We start from the raw sequence: 20723 nt of genomic DNA, 5'->3' as shown, positions 1-20723 counted from the left end.
TTCTATCAGCCCTGATCTAAATCCTATTGAACATCTGCGGAAAGAGCTGAAACATGGCGTCTGGAGAAAGCACCCTTCAAACTTGAGAAAACTGGAGCAGTTTTCTCATGAAGTGTGGGCCAAAATACGTGCTAAGAGTGCAGAAGTCTCATTGAAAGTTACAAAAATTGTTCCATTGCAGCGATTGCCTCAAAATGTTGTGCAGCAAAATATTAAGTTCAGGGTACAATAATTTTTGTTGAGGCCTGTTTCATGAGTTTTAAAAAAAAAATAATAATTTAAAAAAAAATTTAAATCTGTTGAACCACAATTCATATTTTTTTAATTTATTGTTACTTTTGTCAGATTCAAGTTATTTCTGTGACCTCTGTGAGTTTTCTTTCATTAACAGCCCCTCACCTGCCGCGATCGCTTCATACCCGACAATACTGACCACCGACATAACCTGTAGTACACTCCAGAGACATCAGCGGATTTGGCTGTGTAGTTGCCTCCTTGCAGATTATGATGTCACTGTTGCAATGACCATTAAGGGATCACAGCAAAGATTAAGTGCATGGAGGTATAGGTTGTTTAAAAAGGGGACATTTAAGGAACAGTGGAAGCATGGACTTCCACACAGTCCTGCAGGATTCACCCTCGTGGACCTTAGAGGAACTATGATTTTTTTTTACAGTGAAAACTATCAAGCAAAAAGTCTAAGACAATTACAAATGAAGCCTGCTTTCCATATTTGGTAAGATCCATCTTTTATAATTATAGAAGTCAAATATCTTCCCATTTTTAACCATAATTGAATCTTACCCACAGATTGTCCTATAGTTTGCCACATCAAGCTTTAATGAGCAAGATGAAGGTAAAATGGACCATGTTGGGCATGGTTGTCTTCTTCCTGCTTTCTGTGGTTATGACCGTCTGCTTCATTTGGCAATACAGGATACCAAAGTTGAAGACAGGTAAAGTGTATGGCTGAGTATGGACTAAGGTTACTAATTTGTAAGACCTGTAGTAGGATTACAAAAAAAATGGTACAGGATTAAAAGCTTATGTGGGAAGAAAAAAAAGAATAGGGATAATGTTGGTGACGAATTTGCCTGAAAGAAGAAACTTTGAATACTTGATATACAGTTAGGTCCAGAATTTTGGACAATGAGGGTTTATATGGCTTTATACACCACTGCAGTGGATTTTTAAAACATTGTCTACCCATAAATGTTCTATTGCTTATCCTGTTTGGGGTTATGGGTGAGATGGAGCCTATCCCAGCTGACTTATTAACAAGAGCAAGAGGCAGGGTACACCCTGGAATGGTGAACACTGAATCACAGAGCACAGTTTGACAAACAAACAACCATTCATACTCTCATTCGCACCTATTGACAATTTAGAATCTTCAATCCTAACACACGTTTTGGGAATTTGGGAGGATGTCAGAGTCTCTGGTGAAGCCCCATCCAAGGATATCTTAACCAGGAACCTCTTTTCTGTAAGGCATATGTGCTAACATGTCACCATGCTGCCCTGAAATGAAACAAGACATCACTGCAGTGTAGACGTTCACAGCTTTAATTTAAGAGGTTTTACATTTACCATTCAGGAATTACAGCCATCCATCCATCCATTTTCTTCCGCTTATCTGAAGTCGGGTCGCGGCGGAAGCATCTTAAGCAGGGAAGCCAAAACGTCCCTCTCCCCAGCTACTTCCTCCACCTCTTCCGGGGAAATCCTGAGGCCAGGCCAGCTGCGAGACATCTCTCCAGCGTGTCATGGCTCGTCCATGGGGCATCCTCCCAGTGGGACGTGCCTGGAACACCTCACGAGGGAGGCATCCAGGGCGTCCCAATTAGATGCCCGAGCCACCTCATCTGGCTCCTCTCAAGGAGGATCAGAGGCTCAACTCTGAGCCCTTCCCGGCTGACCAAGCTTCTCACCCTATCTCTAAGAGAGAGCCCGAACACCCTGGAAAGGAAACTCATTTCAGCTGCTTGTTTCCTCAATCTTTTTATTTCGGTCGCAAGCCACAGCTCGTGACCATAAGTAAGGGTAGGTACGTAGACCGATCAGTAAATTGAGAGATTTTCCTTTTTGGCTCAGCTTCTTCTTTACCACGACAGACCAATACAGAGTCCGCATCACTGCAAAAGCTGCAGTGATCCACCTTATTCGTGAACAAGACCCTGACATACTCCCCCACTTGGGGCAGGATCTCCTCCTCGACCCGAAGAGGGCACTGCACCCTTTTCGACTGAAGACCATGGTCTGAGATTTGGAGGTGCTCATTTTCATTCCAGGCGTTTCACATCCGGTTGCGAACCACTCCAGCGAGAGTTGAAGGTCACGGCTTGATGAAGCCATCAGAACCACATCATATACAAAAAGCAGAGATGTAAGACTGACGTCACCAAACCGGACGCCCTCAACATCTTGGCTGCGCCTAGAAATTCTGTCCATGAAGGTAATGAACAGAATGGATGACAAAGGGCAGCCTTGGGCAGAGTCCAACTCTCACTGGAAACATATTCAAGTTACTCCCGGCAATGCAGACCAAACTCTGACACCAGTCGTACAGGGACCGAACAGCCCTTATCAGGGGGTCCCATACTTCCGGAGCACCCACCACAGGACTCCCCGATGGACACGGTCAAATACCTTTTCCAAGTCTACAAAACACATGTAGACCGGTTGGGCGAACTCCAATGCATCCTCCACAACCCTGCTGAGGGTGTAGAGCTGGTCCACTGCTCCACAGCTAGGACAAAAACCACACTGCTCCCCCTGAATCTGAGATTCGACTTCCAGACATACCCTCCTCTCCAGCACCCCTGAATAGACCTTGCCAGGGAGTCTGAGGAGTGTGATCCCACTGTAGTTAGAACACACCCTCTGGGGACCAGCACCCCGGTCTGCTAATCCAGAGGCACTGTCTCCGATAGTCGCGCAATGTTGCAGAGGTGTGTCAACCAGGAATAGCCCTATGACATCCAGAGCCTTTAGGAACTCCGGACAGATCTCATCCACTCCCGGGGCCCTGCTACCGCGGAGTTTTTTAACCACCTTGGTGACCTCAACCCCGGAGATAGGCGATCCCACCTCAGAGTCCCCAGACTCTGCTTCCTCATAGGAAGGTGTGTTGGTAGAATTGAGGAGGTCTTCTGAGTATTCAGCCCACCGACTCACAACGTCCCGAGTTGCGGTCAGCAGCTACCCATTCCCACTACACACAGTGTTGATGGTGCACTGCTTCAGCCTCCTTAGACACCAGACTGTGGACCAGAGGTTCCTTGAAGCTGTCAGGAATTTGTTCTCCATGACCTCACTGAAATCCTCCCACGCCTGAGATTTTGCCTCAGTGACCAGCCTTCAGCTTGATAGCATCCCTTACTGCTGGTGTCCACCAACAGGTTCGTGGATTTCCGCCACGACAAGCACAACCCCATTACGGCTACTGCCCTGGTCGGCACCCTCGACAATGGAGGCGCATAACACAGTCCACTCAGACTCAATGTCCCCTGCCTCCCCAGGGATGTGCTTGAAGTTCTGCTGGAGATGGTAGTTGCAACTCCTTTTGACAAGGAACTCTACCAGACATTCCCACCAAACCCTTACAATACGGTTGGGTAACTTAGCTCTTAGGATCATTGGGACACACAAACCCCTCAACCACGATAAGGTGATGGCTCCAGGACAACCGTTTCAAATAATTATAAATATAACCATATTTTGAATACTTAGATGAGTCACTGAGGGGCTGAAGACTGGAACCCATGGATTTAATCGAATTATTTTTTTTTTCTCCCCTCCCTGGAGATGCCTTCCCAGGCCTTTTCTCAATTCCCCTTGATTTGGTGCTTGTGTATGCCTTCACGTCTTTCGTAAGTGAAAATATGTATGTTCCATAGGCCTGAGATCAGGTGACCAATTTGGTCACTTAAAACCAATTAAATTTATTTGCCTTTAAATGTTGTAGTTGCTTTTCATGAACAACAACTAAAGTGGATGATGGCAGAATTCTTAATTTGGTGGGGTTAATAAAAAAACTTCACAACATATGGAGAAGGATGGTGTATTATTGTCAAAGTCAACCACCAAGAGACTCCTTCATGAATGTGCTGTAAATTCAGGGGGTTTAAATCTAGGTGCAAACACTGGGAACCAGATTTGAATACAGAAAAGCCTCCCATGTCCTGTAGTCAGACTCTTTGGATGTATGGAACCAAAATCAACTTGTATCCGAAGGAAGGGAAGGTGTTTATTGATGATATGAATGCTGACAGAGGTACATAAAGTGAATTGTGAGGTAATACTCTCGTTATATTCAAACTACAGTAATGCTTCAAAACCGATAGGACAGTGTTACACAATGCAGATAGTAAATTACCCTAAACATGCTACAAACGGTTTTGGGTGCTTTCACCCACTGTGATGTGTCGCGTGTACAGTGTCTGTAGGAAATGACAAACTAAAAGTGTAACTTCTCGTGTTTACCCAGAAATGGTTATAAAAGAATCGGCAGCAGAAGCGATGTGCCCGCGCTATCCTGAGCCTGTGCCCCTCAAACATCCCATCATATCTTTAAGAGTGGCTTTAGAGAAGGTAAGATCTCTTATTTCTTTATTATTCAGGATATAATAACTAATTATTTTACAAATTATTTTTTGCTCTATTATACCTTTTCCCACCAGGTCGATATACTCCTGAGGATGAGTGTTGATGGGACCAAGCTTCCAGCAATGTCTGCCATTTTGGTTTTAAATGACTCAATCCTGTGGATTGGTAATTTTGGCAAAAAGAACATTAGTGACCCAACATCACCCGCACCCAATGAGTACACAGTATACAGGTGAGCTCAAATTCATAGTATCTATATATCTATCCATCCTTCCATCCATCCATCATCCATCCATCCATCTCTCTCTCTCTCTCTCTCTCTCTCTATCTATCTCTATATTGATCGATCTGTCTATCAATGTAGTCAGTAGAGCGTAGCAGACATCTACAAAGATCAAAAGTGAAATTTGGTTGTTAGTGAGCAGAATATTTCCTGGTTCATGAAGGATGGAAAAACAGATTCTGGAGAATAGACTGTTCCATTGATGCCGGTTCTGTTGATGTCATAGTGTCACAAACTTTGAAAATAAATTTCTCTGTCCACATCTTTATCCAAACCCTCACTAAAATGTAATGGGTTCGTCCTCAGCCAATTTGAAACTCCTCTGCAAAATGTTTGTTTTTTTGTTTTTTAAATAATCCTGCAAACATTATTCGTCCTACTTTTTACTGTGTCAAAAGTGGAACAAGGGTCATTAAAACTTACTGAACCCTTACAATGGTTGCACAAGTCTTTGTTAGATATTGTTCAGTATGGGTTTATGGCATTCTTATTTTAAGAAAATATTGTCTTTGCAGATGCAGACTAAATATGTACTGTCTTTTTAATGAAGCACATGAACTATTCATTTGAATCATTGCATCTACAGAATTGCAAGCCTTTCCAAAATATTTCCCACTCTGATGTTGTACAAGCTGTGGGAAGATGGCCTTGTGGACTCACTTGATGACTCAGTAGAGAAGTACACAGACAACTTCACCATCAAGAATCCACTCGGTAGAGACAGGGATTTGGCATCCTCTTCAGTTAGGACCTTCAACAGAGCTGCCATTACCTTACGAAGAATGGCCAGCCACCTCTCTGGTAAGAGTAAATGACCTTTCTCTAACTTAGTGGATATGTACAAAAATTATGGCAGGCTTTGTAAGGAATATTACAATTATATATAATATATTTTACAGTTAACTATATGAAAATAGATTAGAAAACCAATCATTACCAAGATAAACTTTGGGTGGTGCTGAAATAAAAACGGAGCACATACTACAAAGGATAGGAGGGTAAATACAGCATGAATGAAAAATGTCACATTGTCAGAATGATATTTAGTGTTAGTAGTGATACTGATTTAGTTATTTTAGTCATGTAATTTGTTTTACAGGATTACCACGAAGATTAAGGTCAACTAATCTCCTTTGGAATGGAGACACACATGTCGCCCTTCATTTGTTACAGGATGATGTCCTTGTTGCTGATCCTGGAACAAAGTAAGACAGTTTTACCCAACCTAATGCATTTGTGTTGTCAATGTTACATGATTGCTTACAGTAATCTCTTTACCTACAGATGCCACTATAGCAATGTTGCCTTTTCTTTAATGGCCAATGCTCTGGCCGAGAAGGTGACTGGAATGAACTTCGAAAAGTGGGTGTCTCGCAACATTTTACATAGGTTCAACATGAAGAACACTGGTTTCGACATGATTCCTATTATTCAGAGACAGATGGCAGTGGGTGTCTACAGCAATGGTCAGCCAGCTCCCCTCTACAACTTGGGCTGGTATCGACCCGCAGGTCAGATGTACTCCACCACAGCTGACATGGCAAAGCTTATGATGGCTCTCCTGGGATCATACAGCAGGACACTTCTCCGAAAAGACACCCTTAACACTATGCTGGCTCCACTTTTCCAATGCCAGAGTGGCTACTTTGCTAACTACACTGGCACACCATGGGAGATCAACCAGCAGCTGGGCTATGACGTGGTAAGAAAGGATGGTGACTTGGATGGCTTTGCAGCCTCTCTTTCACTGGTGCCACGTCTCAAATTAGGACTGGTGGTCCTGATGGCTGGGATACGACCGTCAGAGCAGGATTTAGTGAGGCAGGTATACAGCCACCTCATCCCTGCAGTGGAAGGTGCTTTCAGGGATGCTGAACTGACTCCCAGACCACCGCCTGACCCAGCCCCATATATAGGCTTTTTCACTTATAGGAATATGACTTTCTATGAGATTAAAGTGGGGTCAGATGGGGCCCTGATCATGCAACAGTTTGGACCACGGGTGGATAGCAATGTCCCAGCCAACTACCAAACCATGCACCTTCAGTACCTTCAGGATAGGGTGTTCAGAGTGGTGTTCAAGAGCCCATACCCTTGTAAGTTAAAGATGAACAGTGCCTCTGTTTCTTTGGAGACTCAAGACAGACAGCTCTTTAACTTTTACTTCTTCAACAAAAAAGGTGTGTCACCAGGTTTTGATTCCCCAGGACTCAACACTTACAAAGTAATGAGAATAGCCAGCAGACCATATTTTACTACATGAAAACAGAATGTCGTCATGATAGCCATTGAATTATAGTAGGAAAAATAATGCTGGAAAAGTGATACGGAAACACATGGCTTTCACACTTCAATGTCATGACAAGCTGAAGCCATCTTAGATTTCAAAGCAAGACATCACCACCCACCCATCCATTTTCTATACCATTTATCCTTTTCTGGGTCACTGCTGGGGAGCAATCCATCTGAGTTAGGGTGAAAGGCAGACTTCACTCTAAACTACTCAGTCTAAGGGCAATTCTGAAGAGCGCATTGACTGGGGATTGATCCACCATCAGCCTAATGGAAGCCACCAATTACTTTGAGTCTGATTCAGTGGATAAACCGTTTAAAAGAAAAACATAAATTAAGAACACTTTCACACCTATATCAACATATGTACTGATTTACATGATCAGCTAGAGTGCATGAAGCTAACTGTGGTATTATATAACATAAAACAGCACATTAAATGCAGAGCTGCGTAGGATGTGGTCAGAAAACATGACGTGAGTGACTGAAACTTGCTAGCATTGAAAAACTTTAGATGAGGGGTTAGCAGCACATCCGCCTCACAGTTCTGAGGACCTGGGTTCAAATCTGGCCTCGCCTGTGTGGAGTTTGCATGTTCCTCCTGTGCCTGCGTGGGTTTTCTCCGGGTACTCCGGTTTCCTCCCAAAGACATGCATGCTAGGTTAATTGGCAACCCTAAATTGCCCCTAGGTGTGAATGTTTCTTTGTTTATACAGTATGTGCCCTGTGATTGGCTGCCGACCAGTTCAGGGTGTACCCTGCCTCTCGCCCAGAGATAGCTGGGATAGGCTCCAGCACGCCCGTGACCCTAGTGAGGATAAGCGGTACAGAAAATGGATGAGCCGTTAGAAACTGTAATTTTATCATGTTATAAATAAGACTTGGCTGAGTCTTAATCTAGTTTTCATATGAAAGCACTGCTGCTGACAATACAAAATCTGCTTTGAGCCTCCTGCTGATGTCAAGGTACCCACAACCCCCCCGAACGTTAGGCCAACTCCATCTTGAAATGATCAGAGCGAGGGACTCATGTAAATACACACAACCACTTTGAGATGTCCTCATTTTTGAAACAAGCCAAGACTTCTTTTATTTTTTCCTAAACAATCGCTATTGAACAGGGCACCCTAAAGCTAAGTCCCTTTTACCACACGCATGCACACACTTCCGCTCCTTATGCGCAACATAATGTAAAAAGGTCATTTATTTACACTTTGTAAAACTACACAATTGATTAAATATACAAAGTAATTCATGCAAGCATTTAACCCATCCATCCATTTTCTGAGCCGCTTATCCTCACAAGGGTTGTGGGTGTGCTGGAGCCTATCCCAGCTGTCATCGGGCAGGAGGCGGGGTACACCCTGAACTGGTTGCCAGCCAATCGCAGGGCACATAAAAACAAAAAACCAGTCTCACTCACATTCACACTTACGGGCAATTTAGAGTCTTCAATCAACCTACCACGGATGTTTTTGGAATGTGGGAGGAAACCAGAGTGCCCGGAGAAAACCCACACAGGCATGGGGAGAACATGCAAACTCCACACAGCCAGGGATTGAACCCCGGTCCTCAGAACTGTGAGGCAGACACTCTAACCAGTAACCCACCATGCTGCCATTTAACCCCCAAAAATTTAAACAAACAAAAAGATATTTTACTGCACCATAGTCACAGTATGAATCCACCCTGTACTGACATAATGAAGTCAGCTCAAGTAGTTTTCACAGGGTCTGACACAATACTGAGAGAACACCAAAACTGGCTGTGCCAGGAAATAAGAGGAAAGCTGAGTGGACACATCTCATTTAAAAGGCATTCCACAAGTAAGAAAACCATTGGATCAAATCTGACAGACAGGTGACTTGCAGCAAGTGCAATGTTAACATGAACACTGTGAACTTTGGTTCAAAGTAATTTTGGCATAATGTTTGACCATCTTAAAACCCCCTAAAAATGAAACATGGTCAAAAAGCCATTGTCATTAAACCATCATTTCTGATAAGTTGGAAACCAAAGAGTTTATGCCCGGTTGTGTTTGAACGTCAGCTATGTTGAAAGAGCTGAATGTTTAAAGAGCTTTCAGGAAAAATACAAATATGTACAATGTTCCAAATTTTTTTTACAGACAGTTGTATTTTTTTTCTTATTATTTTAAGCAACACCAGTCCTTTATTAGAACAGGTATTTTCTGCACGAGTCCGATCCACACCGGCACTCCACTCGAATCCTCTTCTTTGGAGAACTGGAGACACCTGCTAAGGTAAAACTGGAGTCCATCTTGGAGCTTTCTGTGTCAACTGGATCAACTGGAAGCAAACAGAGTACGTTGCTGAGTAAATCCCACATTTTTTTTCATATATCCATACTCTTAAAACTATTCAATTGCACGTAAAATACCAAAAGTACCACCAGTTTTGAACCATTACAACTTAATAGCTCTGTAAATCTCACACACAAGATCTAAGATGCATACACAAGTCTGCCAACAGCCACAGGTCAGGACAATGACCTCATTTTGCACTGTACACGTGATTAATTTCACAATAAGGTGAGAAAAGGGAAAAGCTGCAATGATTGAGGCAGCTCTGCTCTACTCAAGGATGGTTCAATAACAGGTCTAGCAGTTGTGCAAATTCACCTTTAATTAGAACTCTGACTGCAGGTCAAATGCTGGGTAAACTGCACTTACTTTGCATTTTGTAGTCAAAGGTGAGCTCCTCTCCTGCCCGAATGGCACGTGTTGAAAATAAGGCAATTCTTGGGAGCCTCTCATCAATGTTTTCCACAAAAACATTGAATACTTGCAGGTTTGGGTTACACTACAAGAACAAAATATATGTATATGTGATGCGTTATATCTACACTGCCCAAAAAAATACTGTGCATTGTTCAAATTCAACAGTAAGCAGAGAAAGTGATTTAATATACCCACACTGTGGTTGACAAAGTGAGAAATGTTGCCTTGGTGAGCAGCATCCACTGTGTATACATCCTCCACATAGTCCAGGTCAAATAGGTAAGTAGAGCCTTCGCGGTCATATATGTGACCTCGTTTCTCTGCTTCATCTGTTGTGATGATCTGACAAAAACAACAAAAGTAGAAGAAATGTTACTTGACTTTTTAATCTGGATATGTTCGTGAGTGGCGGAATGTTGGGCAACTGGTTAGCACATCTGCCTCACAGTTCTGAGGACCGGGGTTCAAATCCCGGCCCCGCCTGTGTGGTGTTTGCATCGTCTGTCACCCTAAGATAGCTGGGATAGGCTTCAGCACGCCCGCGACCCAAGAGAGGATAAGCGGTACAGACGATGGATAGATGTTAGAGTAGTGATGATTTGGTTTTCAGAGGAAATTTCCACAAGGTAAGCCTCTGAAATTAACATTAAAGGTCCGATATTCTGGCTATATAGACCTCTATAGAATTACTCTCTGACATGAAATGTGTAAATTTCATTTAAAAACTACCTTGGTTTCTGTCAAACGAGTGTCCAGAAAAGCGCCCTGTCTGACAGCTACTTCTGTTTGACCCATTTTTGTATCCGCTCTGTCCATATTTGGCTTAGACCCCCTTTCCTGATTGGTTGCCTCTGTGTAGAAGACCCACTTGTGAGAGCACGCTGGCTTGGGAGCAGAAAGGGAAGGTATCTTCCCTAGTGACGTAGATAAGGCCGAGAAATTTAAATGACTTGATTTCAGTCCTCTCGGCAGAAAAATGTCTGGAATTTAGGAATATGTGGATGACTTTGATTCATATTTCACATGCTTACTGAGGCACCATAGAGACAATATTACATTCCAAATACTAGAAAAAGTTAGTTTGGCAAAATATGTCCCTTTTAATTCCAACAACTGTATAATATTATAATTACTACTACACTACTTTTAATTACTACTACTCAAGGTGGCTATGAATAACCAATACTTATAACAATGAAACAAGGCAGTGTCAAAGCTAATCTTTGGATTTACATTGGTTATATACTATACAATGAAATGTATACATTACATACATTTTTCATTCAATCATTCTCTCCCACTACTGCTTGGCTGTCTTTCACATAATTTCCCACGACAAGACGACATCGTTTTGCTTTGGCAGAGGTTGGCAAGCTACCACGTGTTCTCATAGTTTTAAAAGGGTCATATTGTGGAAAATTGACAAATTGTTGCATAGAAATAGTTGGGACTTTGGAGTGCCTGACAACCAAGTAAATGTAGCTTTCATTATACTGCCACCACATCGAGTTTCTACATCCATGTCTTGGCATCGAGGCTTGGCAAAGATCCACTACTTTCAAGCTAGGGTCAGATTAGACTGTCTGAAACATCATGTCAAAGTCAAAAGGTAGGCAGAGCTGCATTTAGTTTTGCTGGATGGACAGATTAGCCTGGGCTAACTGATACGCGGCACATACTAGATTGCTGGATGTAGTTGTCGACAGGGTGACGATGGGGGGAGGGGGTGTATCTGGTGCATGTGCCAAATGTACGGTTTCACAACATTAATAGAAAATTGAGTGGCTTGGCAATGTAGTGCTAACTACATTAGGGAAAATACATTCCATATAGTCTATGTGAAGGCTGGCTCACGCTTCACAGTCCAAACTTCTTTAGATGCGGGTCTCAACATGCAGCTACCTCTAGCTACGCCCTTGTCGTCATGGTACCGTAATCTGTATTCGCCATTAGTCCAGCAATACATGGAGCAGGGTGAGTAACGACTAGCTTGCTTTACAAGACTGCTTTCTCAAAACAGGCAAACTTTAGCAAGACAAAAAAAACTAGAGAGTGTAAATAGCTCCATAATTCTTGATCCTTGGGGTATTTTAACAAAGGGATGTCAGAGACATCTTATTGAGATGCCTACCTGAAAACTGAAATTGTGAAAATAAATGTCTCCTTGTAATATAATAGGACTCTTTGGAAAAAAAACAGCCAGACTTCTTCTTACCTCTCCCACATACTCCATGACAAATGTGTTCTTCCTTATATGCTGCAGCGCGCGGACTCCCCATCCCCGACCATTGTCCGTCTTGAAGATACTCAGGTCAAACTGAATGCCTTTTTGCACCACTCTATTGGGGCAGTCTGGGCTACAGAGACACTGAGAGTTACACTCGTATATGGGCTGTCCTGGCCTGATCCGGACCTGGCCATGTTCATTGTAAGCTATTCGATGTAACGATGCGCCAGGACAGCAACCGTTTACCGGCTCCTCTAAACAGTTTTTGCACTCACAGCCCACAGCCATTTCATCAAAAATGATGCCAGGACCTGCTTTGTAGTGGTTGATGTATGTGAAGTTCTTTGGTGGACCCTCAAGGTCGACATCGTTAATGACAAAGATGCGACCAGGATGGTTGCAGGTCAGGTTCAACTGGGCCTGCCAGCTCTTCAGTCTCTGACGGAGTCTAGCTTTCTGAACTATGATTGTTGAGGTTTCCTTATCCAGCTTTTTAGGGATGCAACGTCTTTTCTGGCGCCTCAGCTCCTGATCCAGGTCCAGATGGAACTGCTTCATCAGTTTGGGGCATTTGAGGTGCCTCTTGGGCTCCCAGCTGTTGACCGACTCTGGAAAGCCCGTCCATTTCACCAGGTAAAATTCTTCTTCCTAGAACACACATCCCAAGTCATTTTAGAACTCAAAGCCCTAAACTTTAACGACATCACTGGATACAACAGTGCAATCTATGCCCTTGTTACCACCTACAGTAAAATAGGCAGTAGCTTTTTTTATTTCTGCACTTGTACGGCATGTAATGGCAACAAACTTCCAGGAAATGAGGTGGACGTACTTTTGAATCTCATGGTGTAGATCAGGATTGTACAGCCAGGAATGAAAAAAAACAACAACCCTTATTTCCCTCTGTTGTTGGGCAGTTGTCTACCCATTATAGCTCATTACTGCCAACAAGAGGACTGGAATATATTTGGCAACAGAGGGCTCTCCCCTAAATGTGTTTATTCCATTTAATCGAATGGAAGCTTTCATAACACAGTTTAGTGGAAATAATGAAGATTAAAAAGGTACTTTACCTTAGTCTTTTTGTAGTCACAGAGGAATTCCACCTCATATTCATTGACGTTGGCTTTGGTTATCCCCAACTCTTGACAGTGAAGCCCCTCTGTGCGACACAAGGCTTCAAGCCCATCCCATGACAACTTGCTGGGCACGCTGCAATCTGACAAAGCACACCACTTAACACTCTTGGACTCCATGGCATGTTTTATAGAAAAATCTCATATTTTGGGGTACAGCTAATCTGTCTTTTTTTGCCCTGTCACAGCAATAAGCAAGACAATTGTGTAGAGAACTGAACCTTGTAATTTGTGTGGTTTGATATTAAACATCTACATATAGCAAATTAAAAGGCTAGCAATATAATGCAAAGGCTGTCTGCAATGTGCACGTGGATATTGTGCAGTATGGCCATCTAATTAAGGTAAGACAGTAAACAAAGAAAAATAACTTTCCCCTTAAGGCTGTGGTTCTTAGCCTGGGTTCGATCGAACCCTGAGGGTTCTGAGAGTAAATCTTAAGGGTTCAGTGGAGGTGAAAACACACACATTGTGTCTGTGTCAAGCAATCCTTTTTGAAGATGGTAGACCTAAAAACGAAGAAAAGGAACAGACTTTGTTGTAAAAATGAAATGAGTGGTACTTGCCAAGGTCCAGCCTAGCATTCCTGAACTTATCTCTGAAATGCAACAGCAAAAGTTACACTGATTTGCTGTAAATATCTATTTAGTTAGGTTTTTAATTTTTGAGTGAAAGTCATGATTTGTTGTTTTCGTTCTTTTTGGGTGCAACTGATGAATGGTTCATGTTGTGTACTGCTATATCTACCCATGTTTTTAATTTGAAAAAAAAATAGATCACATTTTAACAATCGGTGAATGTACTTGTGGATTTCAGTACCTCTGACAAGGTTAAGAACTGCCTTAAGGAATTGATTTAGAGACAAATAACTGCACCACTTTTTTTTTGTTTCCCTGGCAAGTAAGTCTCGTAACACCGCCACCGTCAGAGGATCTTTATTGGACCTTCATATGCATCGCATATACATAGTACCTTCGAGGAGGTCTGCACTCAACTGATAACCTTTTACATCGCCCAGTCTACATACATCCAGGAGGGTTCTGTTTGTGTAAATGACAAATCTGGGTGGAAATTGGAAGAATATGTGGAAAAAATGTGTAGGATACTGAGCCACAGCTCTGCCAAATATATCGGTCTGAAATGAATTAATGAAGTCAAAAATCAATAAAATCACAACTTATACACATAAAATACAATATTATAAAACCTATTGCATATAAATATATTTTAAAAAGCTTTTTTCTAAATGGTTGTGTTGTGATGATATTGAGCAATTTATACCCCATTCATTTGGGCTCGGTTTCAACATAAATAACGATTCGAGGCAACTGTTTTAAACTACAAAAGTCTAACAATTTTGACACAGAGGCATTTTAACTCAGAAATCACATTTAAATGAGTATCGGCGTATTATCTCGCGAACCCAATGAACTCTGACATTGTGTGAATAAAAATGAAAAAACAAGCATACGCTAGTTGTAACTTGTAAGACACTTAAGGAGACATGGCATGGCGCGAATTAGAACAGTTTAGAATTACAACATTCGACACAAACCAAGAAGACTATGACATCGGTCAAAATTACTAACGTAAAAATGAAATCACACTCAAAATTTTTGACAAAAAGTTGGTCTCAAAGGGAGGAGGAGTGCGTTAAACTACACTTATCTTACACGGCTATATTTGCTTCTGGGGCCACCGTGATATTACACCATATCGCACGCAAGTGTAGTGGAAACTTAATTTTGGTGTGCATATAATCAAAGAGGAAACAAGACAACATTCTTCATGCCAAGTTTACGTATTAAGATCGACTGAAATTCAAATGCTCGTTTTCCCGATTTACCTTTCGAAATTTCCGCCATGTTTTCCACGCAGCCGCCAAAAATACATCGCCGGGGTAGACCCAACAGCGAGACCACTATCTCGACAGCTAATTGGTTGAGCGTCTTCTATCAGCCTTCTCATTGGTTCATATGTTGCCTTCGCTTTCTTCGCCTCCTCTTGCCTCCGCCCATTTTTCTTTTTCTGCTTCTTCTTCATCATGTTCTTTTGTTGTGTTTTGGGCGCTCCTCCCTCCGTTTCATTTAACTGCAGTAAAATATCGTTCACTGTCACTAACTTCGCATCCAAACCACTAACAATAAGGAAAAACAAAGTAACATTGACAACCATAGTAGTGACTTTCTTCAATAGCTATACAAATTATTTGCGCTTGGGGAGGACATTATAGTAAAGCTCCACACCAGTTGTGAGCGTTATGTAGTTCAAAGGCACCTCCTCCCGTATAAACTGCATCTTCTAGTATTGTTTCGTTAACGAACGTTTCGTTCAGAAGAACGAATCCTTTAGTGAACGAATTGAACCGAATCCGTTTATGAAATGATTCGTTCTTTTATCTTGGCCGCCACCCGCCCAGGCAAGCGAGTCGGCTGGGAGCGGAAACGGAACTGCTGAAGCGTTCTGTCACTCACTTCTGAATCTTCGGCGAATGACCAATGAGCAGCCAGCGTGCAGGTGAGGGCGGGACTTCATTTCACGTGCTGCCATGTGATTTGCGATTCGCCAGCGTTGTCACTCACATCGGCGAATGACCAATGAGCAGCCAGTGTCAGGCAGCGCCGTGCAAGCTGGGGAGGGACTTAATTGAACTGAGTGATTCGTTCAGTGAACTCGGTACGGAGGAACTGAAGAACTGAAGAGTGAGTCGATCGTGGAATTTATCGTTCGCGATCCGTTAGACACGAGTGATCCGCTAAGGAGCGATGTACTAGCACGATGAGTGATTCGTTTGCGCAAGGAACGACGTACTACGCAGTGAACGTACCCATGAGTGATTTTAATCCAAGTCCTGACGTCCTCGAGGGGGGAGGGGAGGAGGGATAGCTTTCACTAGCAGCTGTTTCTTCAAGCTAACGGCTAATTTTTGAGTCAGTCAAGCATATGAAAACAAGCACACATATTTAAAATAAATGTAAATTAATAATAGTTTTCACGTACACATACATATAATACCCTCTGTGTCTCTAATGCGATTATTAAAGATTTTTTTATTTAGTAATATTAATAATAATAACACATTCAATTTATACAGCGCTTCTCAAGACACTCAAAGACGCTTTCCACTAATCAGATGACAATAACAGTAAGGTGAGTGAGCAGAAAGCCCGGCTGGCGGGGGCTGGCGTCAGCGATGCTGTCCACCGCGGTGGAATGCAGAAGTCACACCAGTTGGCGAGAGCCTAGCTAGACGTAAGCGGACGCGGAAGGATGTTTGGTAGTTGAGCTCGCTGCACGCATGTTCACAAATCACAACCGAAGCCGGGTGTTCGAGAGCTTTGTGAGAGAGCGAGAGAGAGAGAGATAGGTGATAATTTAGCCGAAGTTTTTTTTGTTTGTTTAATAATCTCCCCATTCCTTGTTTACAATACATGACAACAACAACGCATAGTCCTTCAGTGAACGTGTTGAGTGAACATGAACCTCAGCGATGGATCATTAAATGAATGAGGAAGCACTTGAATGATTTTGTGAAAAAGAACTGAACGATTCGGTGAACGAATCTTTTTTAATGAACTGATTTGCATGATTCAGTACATCACACATCTTGGCGGCGTTATTAGGATTCCCACAAGTTTCCAGGCAGGACATGCCCTGCTCCAATATCCTTGGCTCCAGGACACGCGCCGCCGCACTATGATTGGCTGCTGTATCCCGGCAGAACACGCCCTACTGCTTCGAGACGGGAAAAGTAGTATGTGACTTAAGTGTGGATGCGTTAATGTGTTTCCCACTAACCGCAACCTATCCTAAACCGCCTTAAGACCCAAACCTAGCCCCCAAACCATAACAAAGTTTTTTGTTGTTTTTTCCCTACAAATGTGATACACGTTTGGAATGGTCATCTCGTTACGTCTGCGTAGCCTGCCCTCCGCGCGACGCAGGAGCCAATCATGTTGCAGCGGGGCGTGTCCTGCCTGGAAACTATGTAGGAATCTTATTAATGCATCTTGGCGCTAGCTCCAAATGTTGTTCATTTTCCTACGCCAGCAAATATGAAATAAATTTGTCACATGGTTCAAGAGTCTTCCAATAGTCTTTGCTTTGCTCACCTGGAGTATTCCTTCCGAATAAAGTTGACGAAAGGTAAACCGGACATGTGCTAACAATTTTTTTGTTATCGACTGTTACGCTACTGCATGCCAAGTACTAATTAAAAGTTATACGAGCGCGTAACAAGTGCCGTAATGACAATATAAGATTCCCCCACTAAAACAAGGAAGCCCAGACTAAACCTTTACTACTGCAGTTATGTATGATTCAACTTGATGCACTGTAGAGGAAACTGCTGTTGTTTTTTTTTACAGTATTAGCGTAACGACAAGAAAGTAACAAAGATGCCAATAGCTACTTATTACTAGAGTTGAATGAATCAATAAAAGACCACCCCAAATGTAGCACAAACATGTATTACATGATAGACTTAAGACCCAGATAATGAAAATTAAACAGTTTAAAATCTGGCCAAACTTATGTGCAGGTTTCATGTGAAAAGGGTGGGTTTGGAAATGAAATAGTTTTTAGTGAAGCATTAGAAGATGTTCTACTTATATAATTGGAATGCAATTTTAGGTACAATTTGATGGATGAGCAGTTTTTATTCATTAATTATTCCTGTGTCCCATATGCCATATATTGTCTCACTTTTTTCATTACTAACTGTGCAGTATGTAAGTACTGTATTTTTGTTGGTGAACTGTAATCAAGTCATAAATCAAACAAGTGATAACAGCAGAGGCATTTAATGGGTGTGTTTTTCTGCAGTTGCACCATGGACATGTACAGGAGGCTCTTGGTGTTGATTGAGCTGGCTGAGAGCTGTGGGGTCAGCACACTCCTGCAAGGCTTTGAGCAGGTCTGGAGGCTTCTGCTCGTTTGTCTCCTCTGCAGGCTGCTGTTCAGGACAGGTGAGTATCACAGACTTCTTTCAAAAGATTACACATAAACTCCATTTCCATCCCAACTTTTACAATTGGCATATTTGTAGGTTGGCCTCATAAACAACAAACCAATGTCCACACGAATTGTAATCCCAAGTGCTTTCCTTTGTGTGTTTTCTCAGGAGGTGTGTCCTCTATGAATCATGTTGTGTCGCTGTTGGCGGGGATGTACAGCCTTTTCCTCTTCTTTAACCTGCACATGCTGTGGGTGATGTTGCTCAGTCTGCTTTGCTACTTCGTTCTTCTTCTTGGCCGACACTCAAGCAGCAAAGGCCTCTTCCTCTCCACTGCCATTCTAGTTTACCTCCTCATTGGGTAAGAAAACACTTTAGAGGTGAATGGTATTCAAAGTACCACATGGTCTGTCTAATGTTTAATATGGTAATGACTTTATTTAGCTACACCAAAGAGTGAGTGTGATGCATAACAATTCTACTGTGCAAACTACGAATCACAGTAGTAGACACTGTTAAATTAAGACCTCTCTGACAGTGTCCAGAAATTGTTGCTTCACGATTGCAACACACTTTTCAGCTGCTGAGAATGCAACATTCTTTCATTTAACATTGTCAATTTAAATTCAAGTAGCCTACCATTCCAAAGTACTTAATCATAGCTATTTTAAAAATGACTCTATTACTTGGTTTTGAAGATTTGTTTGGTTTTGTTATGAGGGAGATTTGAAGTGTTGTTATATTGTTATTTTTTTCTATTTTTTTTCAGGGAATTACATTTAATTGACACAGTGACCTGGCATAAGATCAGAGGTAAATGTTTTATACTCTCCATACTCCCGCAAAGAGCTAATGTGATGTATATCGAAATCAGACATATGAAGTCTAGGGAGGCTCCATCCTGAGTCTGAGTACTGCTCTGTCCGAATTTACCAACATCTTTGGACTAAGCCTTCAGCCTTAGCTTTTCCGTGTTAAAAAAAAAATATCGGAAAATATTAAAAAAAAATTCGATGTTAAAAAGTTTTTTTGTGCTGACCAATTGGCTGAGTTTAAAAAGGAAGAACATTTAGTAATTCTTCTGGTGCTTAGAATTCTTCCAAAGTTCAAAAAGAGAAAAAAATACTCCATCTAAGACTTTTGAACTTAAGTAAAAATTGGTTAAGGCCTGGTTCATACATAAATATTTTTCCACTCTTAAAATATGTTTTTTATCTGCGACAGACCCCAAACATAAATGAAAAATAGGGCATTCAACAGTTTTGGTCGTCGTGTGTGTGGTGTGGTTCACATGTGATCTCACAAAATTGAAGAAGGAGAAACACTTAGGAATACACGCCGATGTTTCCCCAGTGTTCCCGAAGGTTGCTGGAGCCAAGGGCCTTGTAAAATGGCTGTTATTTTTCTACAAAAAAAACTTGCTTTGGAAAATACTTCTTGACTACATAAAAGACATCGGGTAAGAATTTTTTTTTTTCATTTACGGTCGCTTCTTTGTTTTGGCTACAGTTTGTTTCACGTCACCATTATCAGAATCAGAATCATATTTATTTGCCAAGTATGTCCAAAACACAGAAGGAATTTGTCTCCGGTAGTTGGAGCCGCTCTAGTACTACAGACAGTCAATTTACAGAACACTTTGGAGACATAAAGACATTGACAAAAAACAATTGTGCAAAAAGATGCAGAGTCCTCTAGCACTTAGAGCAGTTCGAATGACTAATATTGCAATAGACCGGTGCAATGACCATTGTGCAAGGGGCGCTGAGACTTCAAGGAGTGTATGCGGTTTAAAGTGACGAGTAGTGCGATAATCTGGGACAATGTTGGTTGTGCAAATGTTACAGATACTCCTCAAACAGTGTGCAATGGAGCAGATGCTACTCTGGCAAGAGTGGCCAGTATATGCAAAAAGTGCAGCATGGTGAGACAACTACAGTGAGTGCACGAGTAATACATAATTGGCCCCACAGAAATGTGACAACGAAGTCAAAAAATTGCCAGCATGTTGTAATGGAATTGTAGGTCAGGTGTTTAAGAAGTTGTTCGCAAGAGGGAAGAAGCTGTTGGAATGTCTACTAGTTCTAGTTTGCATTGATCGGTAGCGCCTACCTGAGGGAAGGAGCTGGAAGAGCTGGTGACCTGGGTGCGGAGGGTCCGAGAGGATTTTGCACGCCCTTGTCTTAGTTCTGGCAGCGTGCAAGTCCTCAATGGTGGGTAGGGGGGTACCGACAATCCTTTCAGCAGTTTTGATTGTCCGTTGCAGTCGGAGTTTGTCCTTTTTTGTAGCAGCACCAAACCAGACTGTGATGGAAGAACACAGGACTGATTCGATGACCGCTGTGTAGAACTGTCTCAGCAGCTCCGGTGGCAGGCCGTGCTTTCTCAGAAGCCGCAGGAAGTACATCCTCTGCTGGGCCTTTTTGAGGACGGAGTTGATGTTAGTCGGCCACTTCAGGTCCTGAGAGATTGTAATTCCTAGG

The 20723-nt window shown here is 42.3% G+C and overlaps 3 protein-coding genes across 6 annotated transcripts in view; 2 read left to right on the top strand and 1 right to left on the bottom strand.

The window, feature by feature from the left end:
• Positions 1–377: 377 nt before the first annotated feature.
• Positions 378–7836, top strand: lactbl1a (lactamase, beta-like 1a). The gene is made up of 7 exons (XM_061791792.1): positions 378–736; positions 811–956; positions 4490–4593; positions 4683–4840; positions 5478–5692; positions 5991–6096; positions 6176–7836. Exons 2-7 carry the CDS (start codon positions 842–844, stop codon positions 7152–7154), a joined length of 1677 nt encoding a protein of 558 aa, XP_061647776.1. The 5' UTR covers positions 378–736; positions 811–841; the 3' UTR covers positions 7155–7836.
• Positions 7837–8244: 408 nt separating this feature from the next.
• Positions 8245–15696, bottom strand: suv39h1a (SUV39H1 histone lysine methyltransferase a). Its single transcript, XM_061791805.1, has 6 exons — positions 15133–15696; positions 13224–13369; positions 12139–12798; positions 10119–10265; positions 9876–10005; positions 8245–9492 (listed from the first exon to the last, which is right to left on the bottom strand). Exons 1-6 carry the CDS (start codon positions 15149–15151, stop codon positions 9359–9361), a joined length of 1236 nt encoding a protein of 411 aa, XP_061647789.1. The 5' UTR covers positions 15152–15696; the 3' UTR covers positions 8245–9358.
• Positions 15697–15878: 182 nt separating this feature from the next.
• LOC133486495 (protein-serine O-palmitoleoyltransferase porcupine-like) overlaps positions 15879–20723 on the top strand; it is a 24578-nt gene continuing 19733 nt past the window's right edge. For 2 of the 4 annotated variants that reach the window (XR_009791048.1, XM_061791748.1), the window contains exons 1-4: positions 17274–17432; positions 18111–18253; positions 18409–18601; positions 19010–19053. Coding sequence is in view for 3 of the 4 variants with exons in the window: in XM_061791748.1 (XP_061647732.1) it covers positions 18118–18253; positions 18409–18601; positions 19010–19053 (373 nt within the window). In the remaining variant the exon portion in view is untranslated. Of the gene's footprint in view, positions 15989–16093; positions 16539–17273; positions 17433–18110; positions 18254–18408; positions 18602–19009; positions 19054–20723 lie in introns of those variants that run through there. The other 2 variants (XM_061791759.1, XM_061791769.1) reach the window with 2 other exon arrangements.

The sequence above is a fragment of the Phyllopteryx taeniolatus genome, chromosome 1 (genome assembly GCF_024500385.1).
Source record: "Phyllopteryx taeniolatus isolate TA_2022b chromosome 1, UOR_Ptae_1.2, whole genome shotgun sequence".
In the NCBI taxonomy this organism is placed as follows: Eukaryota; Metazoa; Chordata; class Actinopteri; order Syngnathiformes; family Syngnathidae; genus Phyllopteryx; species Phyllopteryx taeniolatus.
The sequence above is the reverse complement of the archived record's forward strand: the minus strand, read 5'-3'. Positions and strand labels throughout refer to the sequence as shown.

Bases quoted from the DNA above. Each gene is read 5' to 3' on its own strand.
- suv39h1a (XM_061791805.1), bottom strand. The intron at 10,006-10,118 runs GTGGGTATATTA...TTGTTCTTGTAG, and splicing joins CTCACTTTGTCAACCACAGT to TGTAACCCAAACCTGCAAGT. The intron at 9,493-9,875 runs GTAAGTGCAGTT...GTTTGCTTCCAG, and splicing joins CTTTGACTACAAAATGCAAA to TTGATCCAGTTGACACAGAA.
- lactbl1a (XM_061791792.1), top strand. From the start codon at position 842: ATGAGCAAGATGAAGGTAAAATGGACCATGTTGGGCATGGTTGTCTTC. The intron at 4,841-5,477 runs GTGAGCTCAAAT...TTGCATCTACAG, and splicing joins AATGAGTACACAGTATACAG to AATTGCAAGCCTTTCCAAAA. The intron at 5,693-5,990 runs GTAAGAGTAAAT...TTTGTTTTACAG, and splicing joins AATGGCCAGCCACCTCTCTG to GATTACCACGAAGATTAAGG.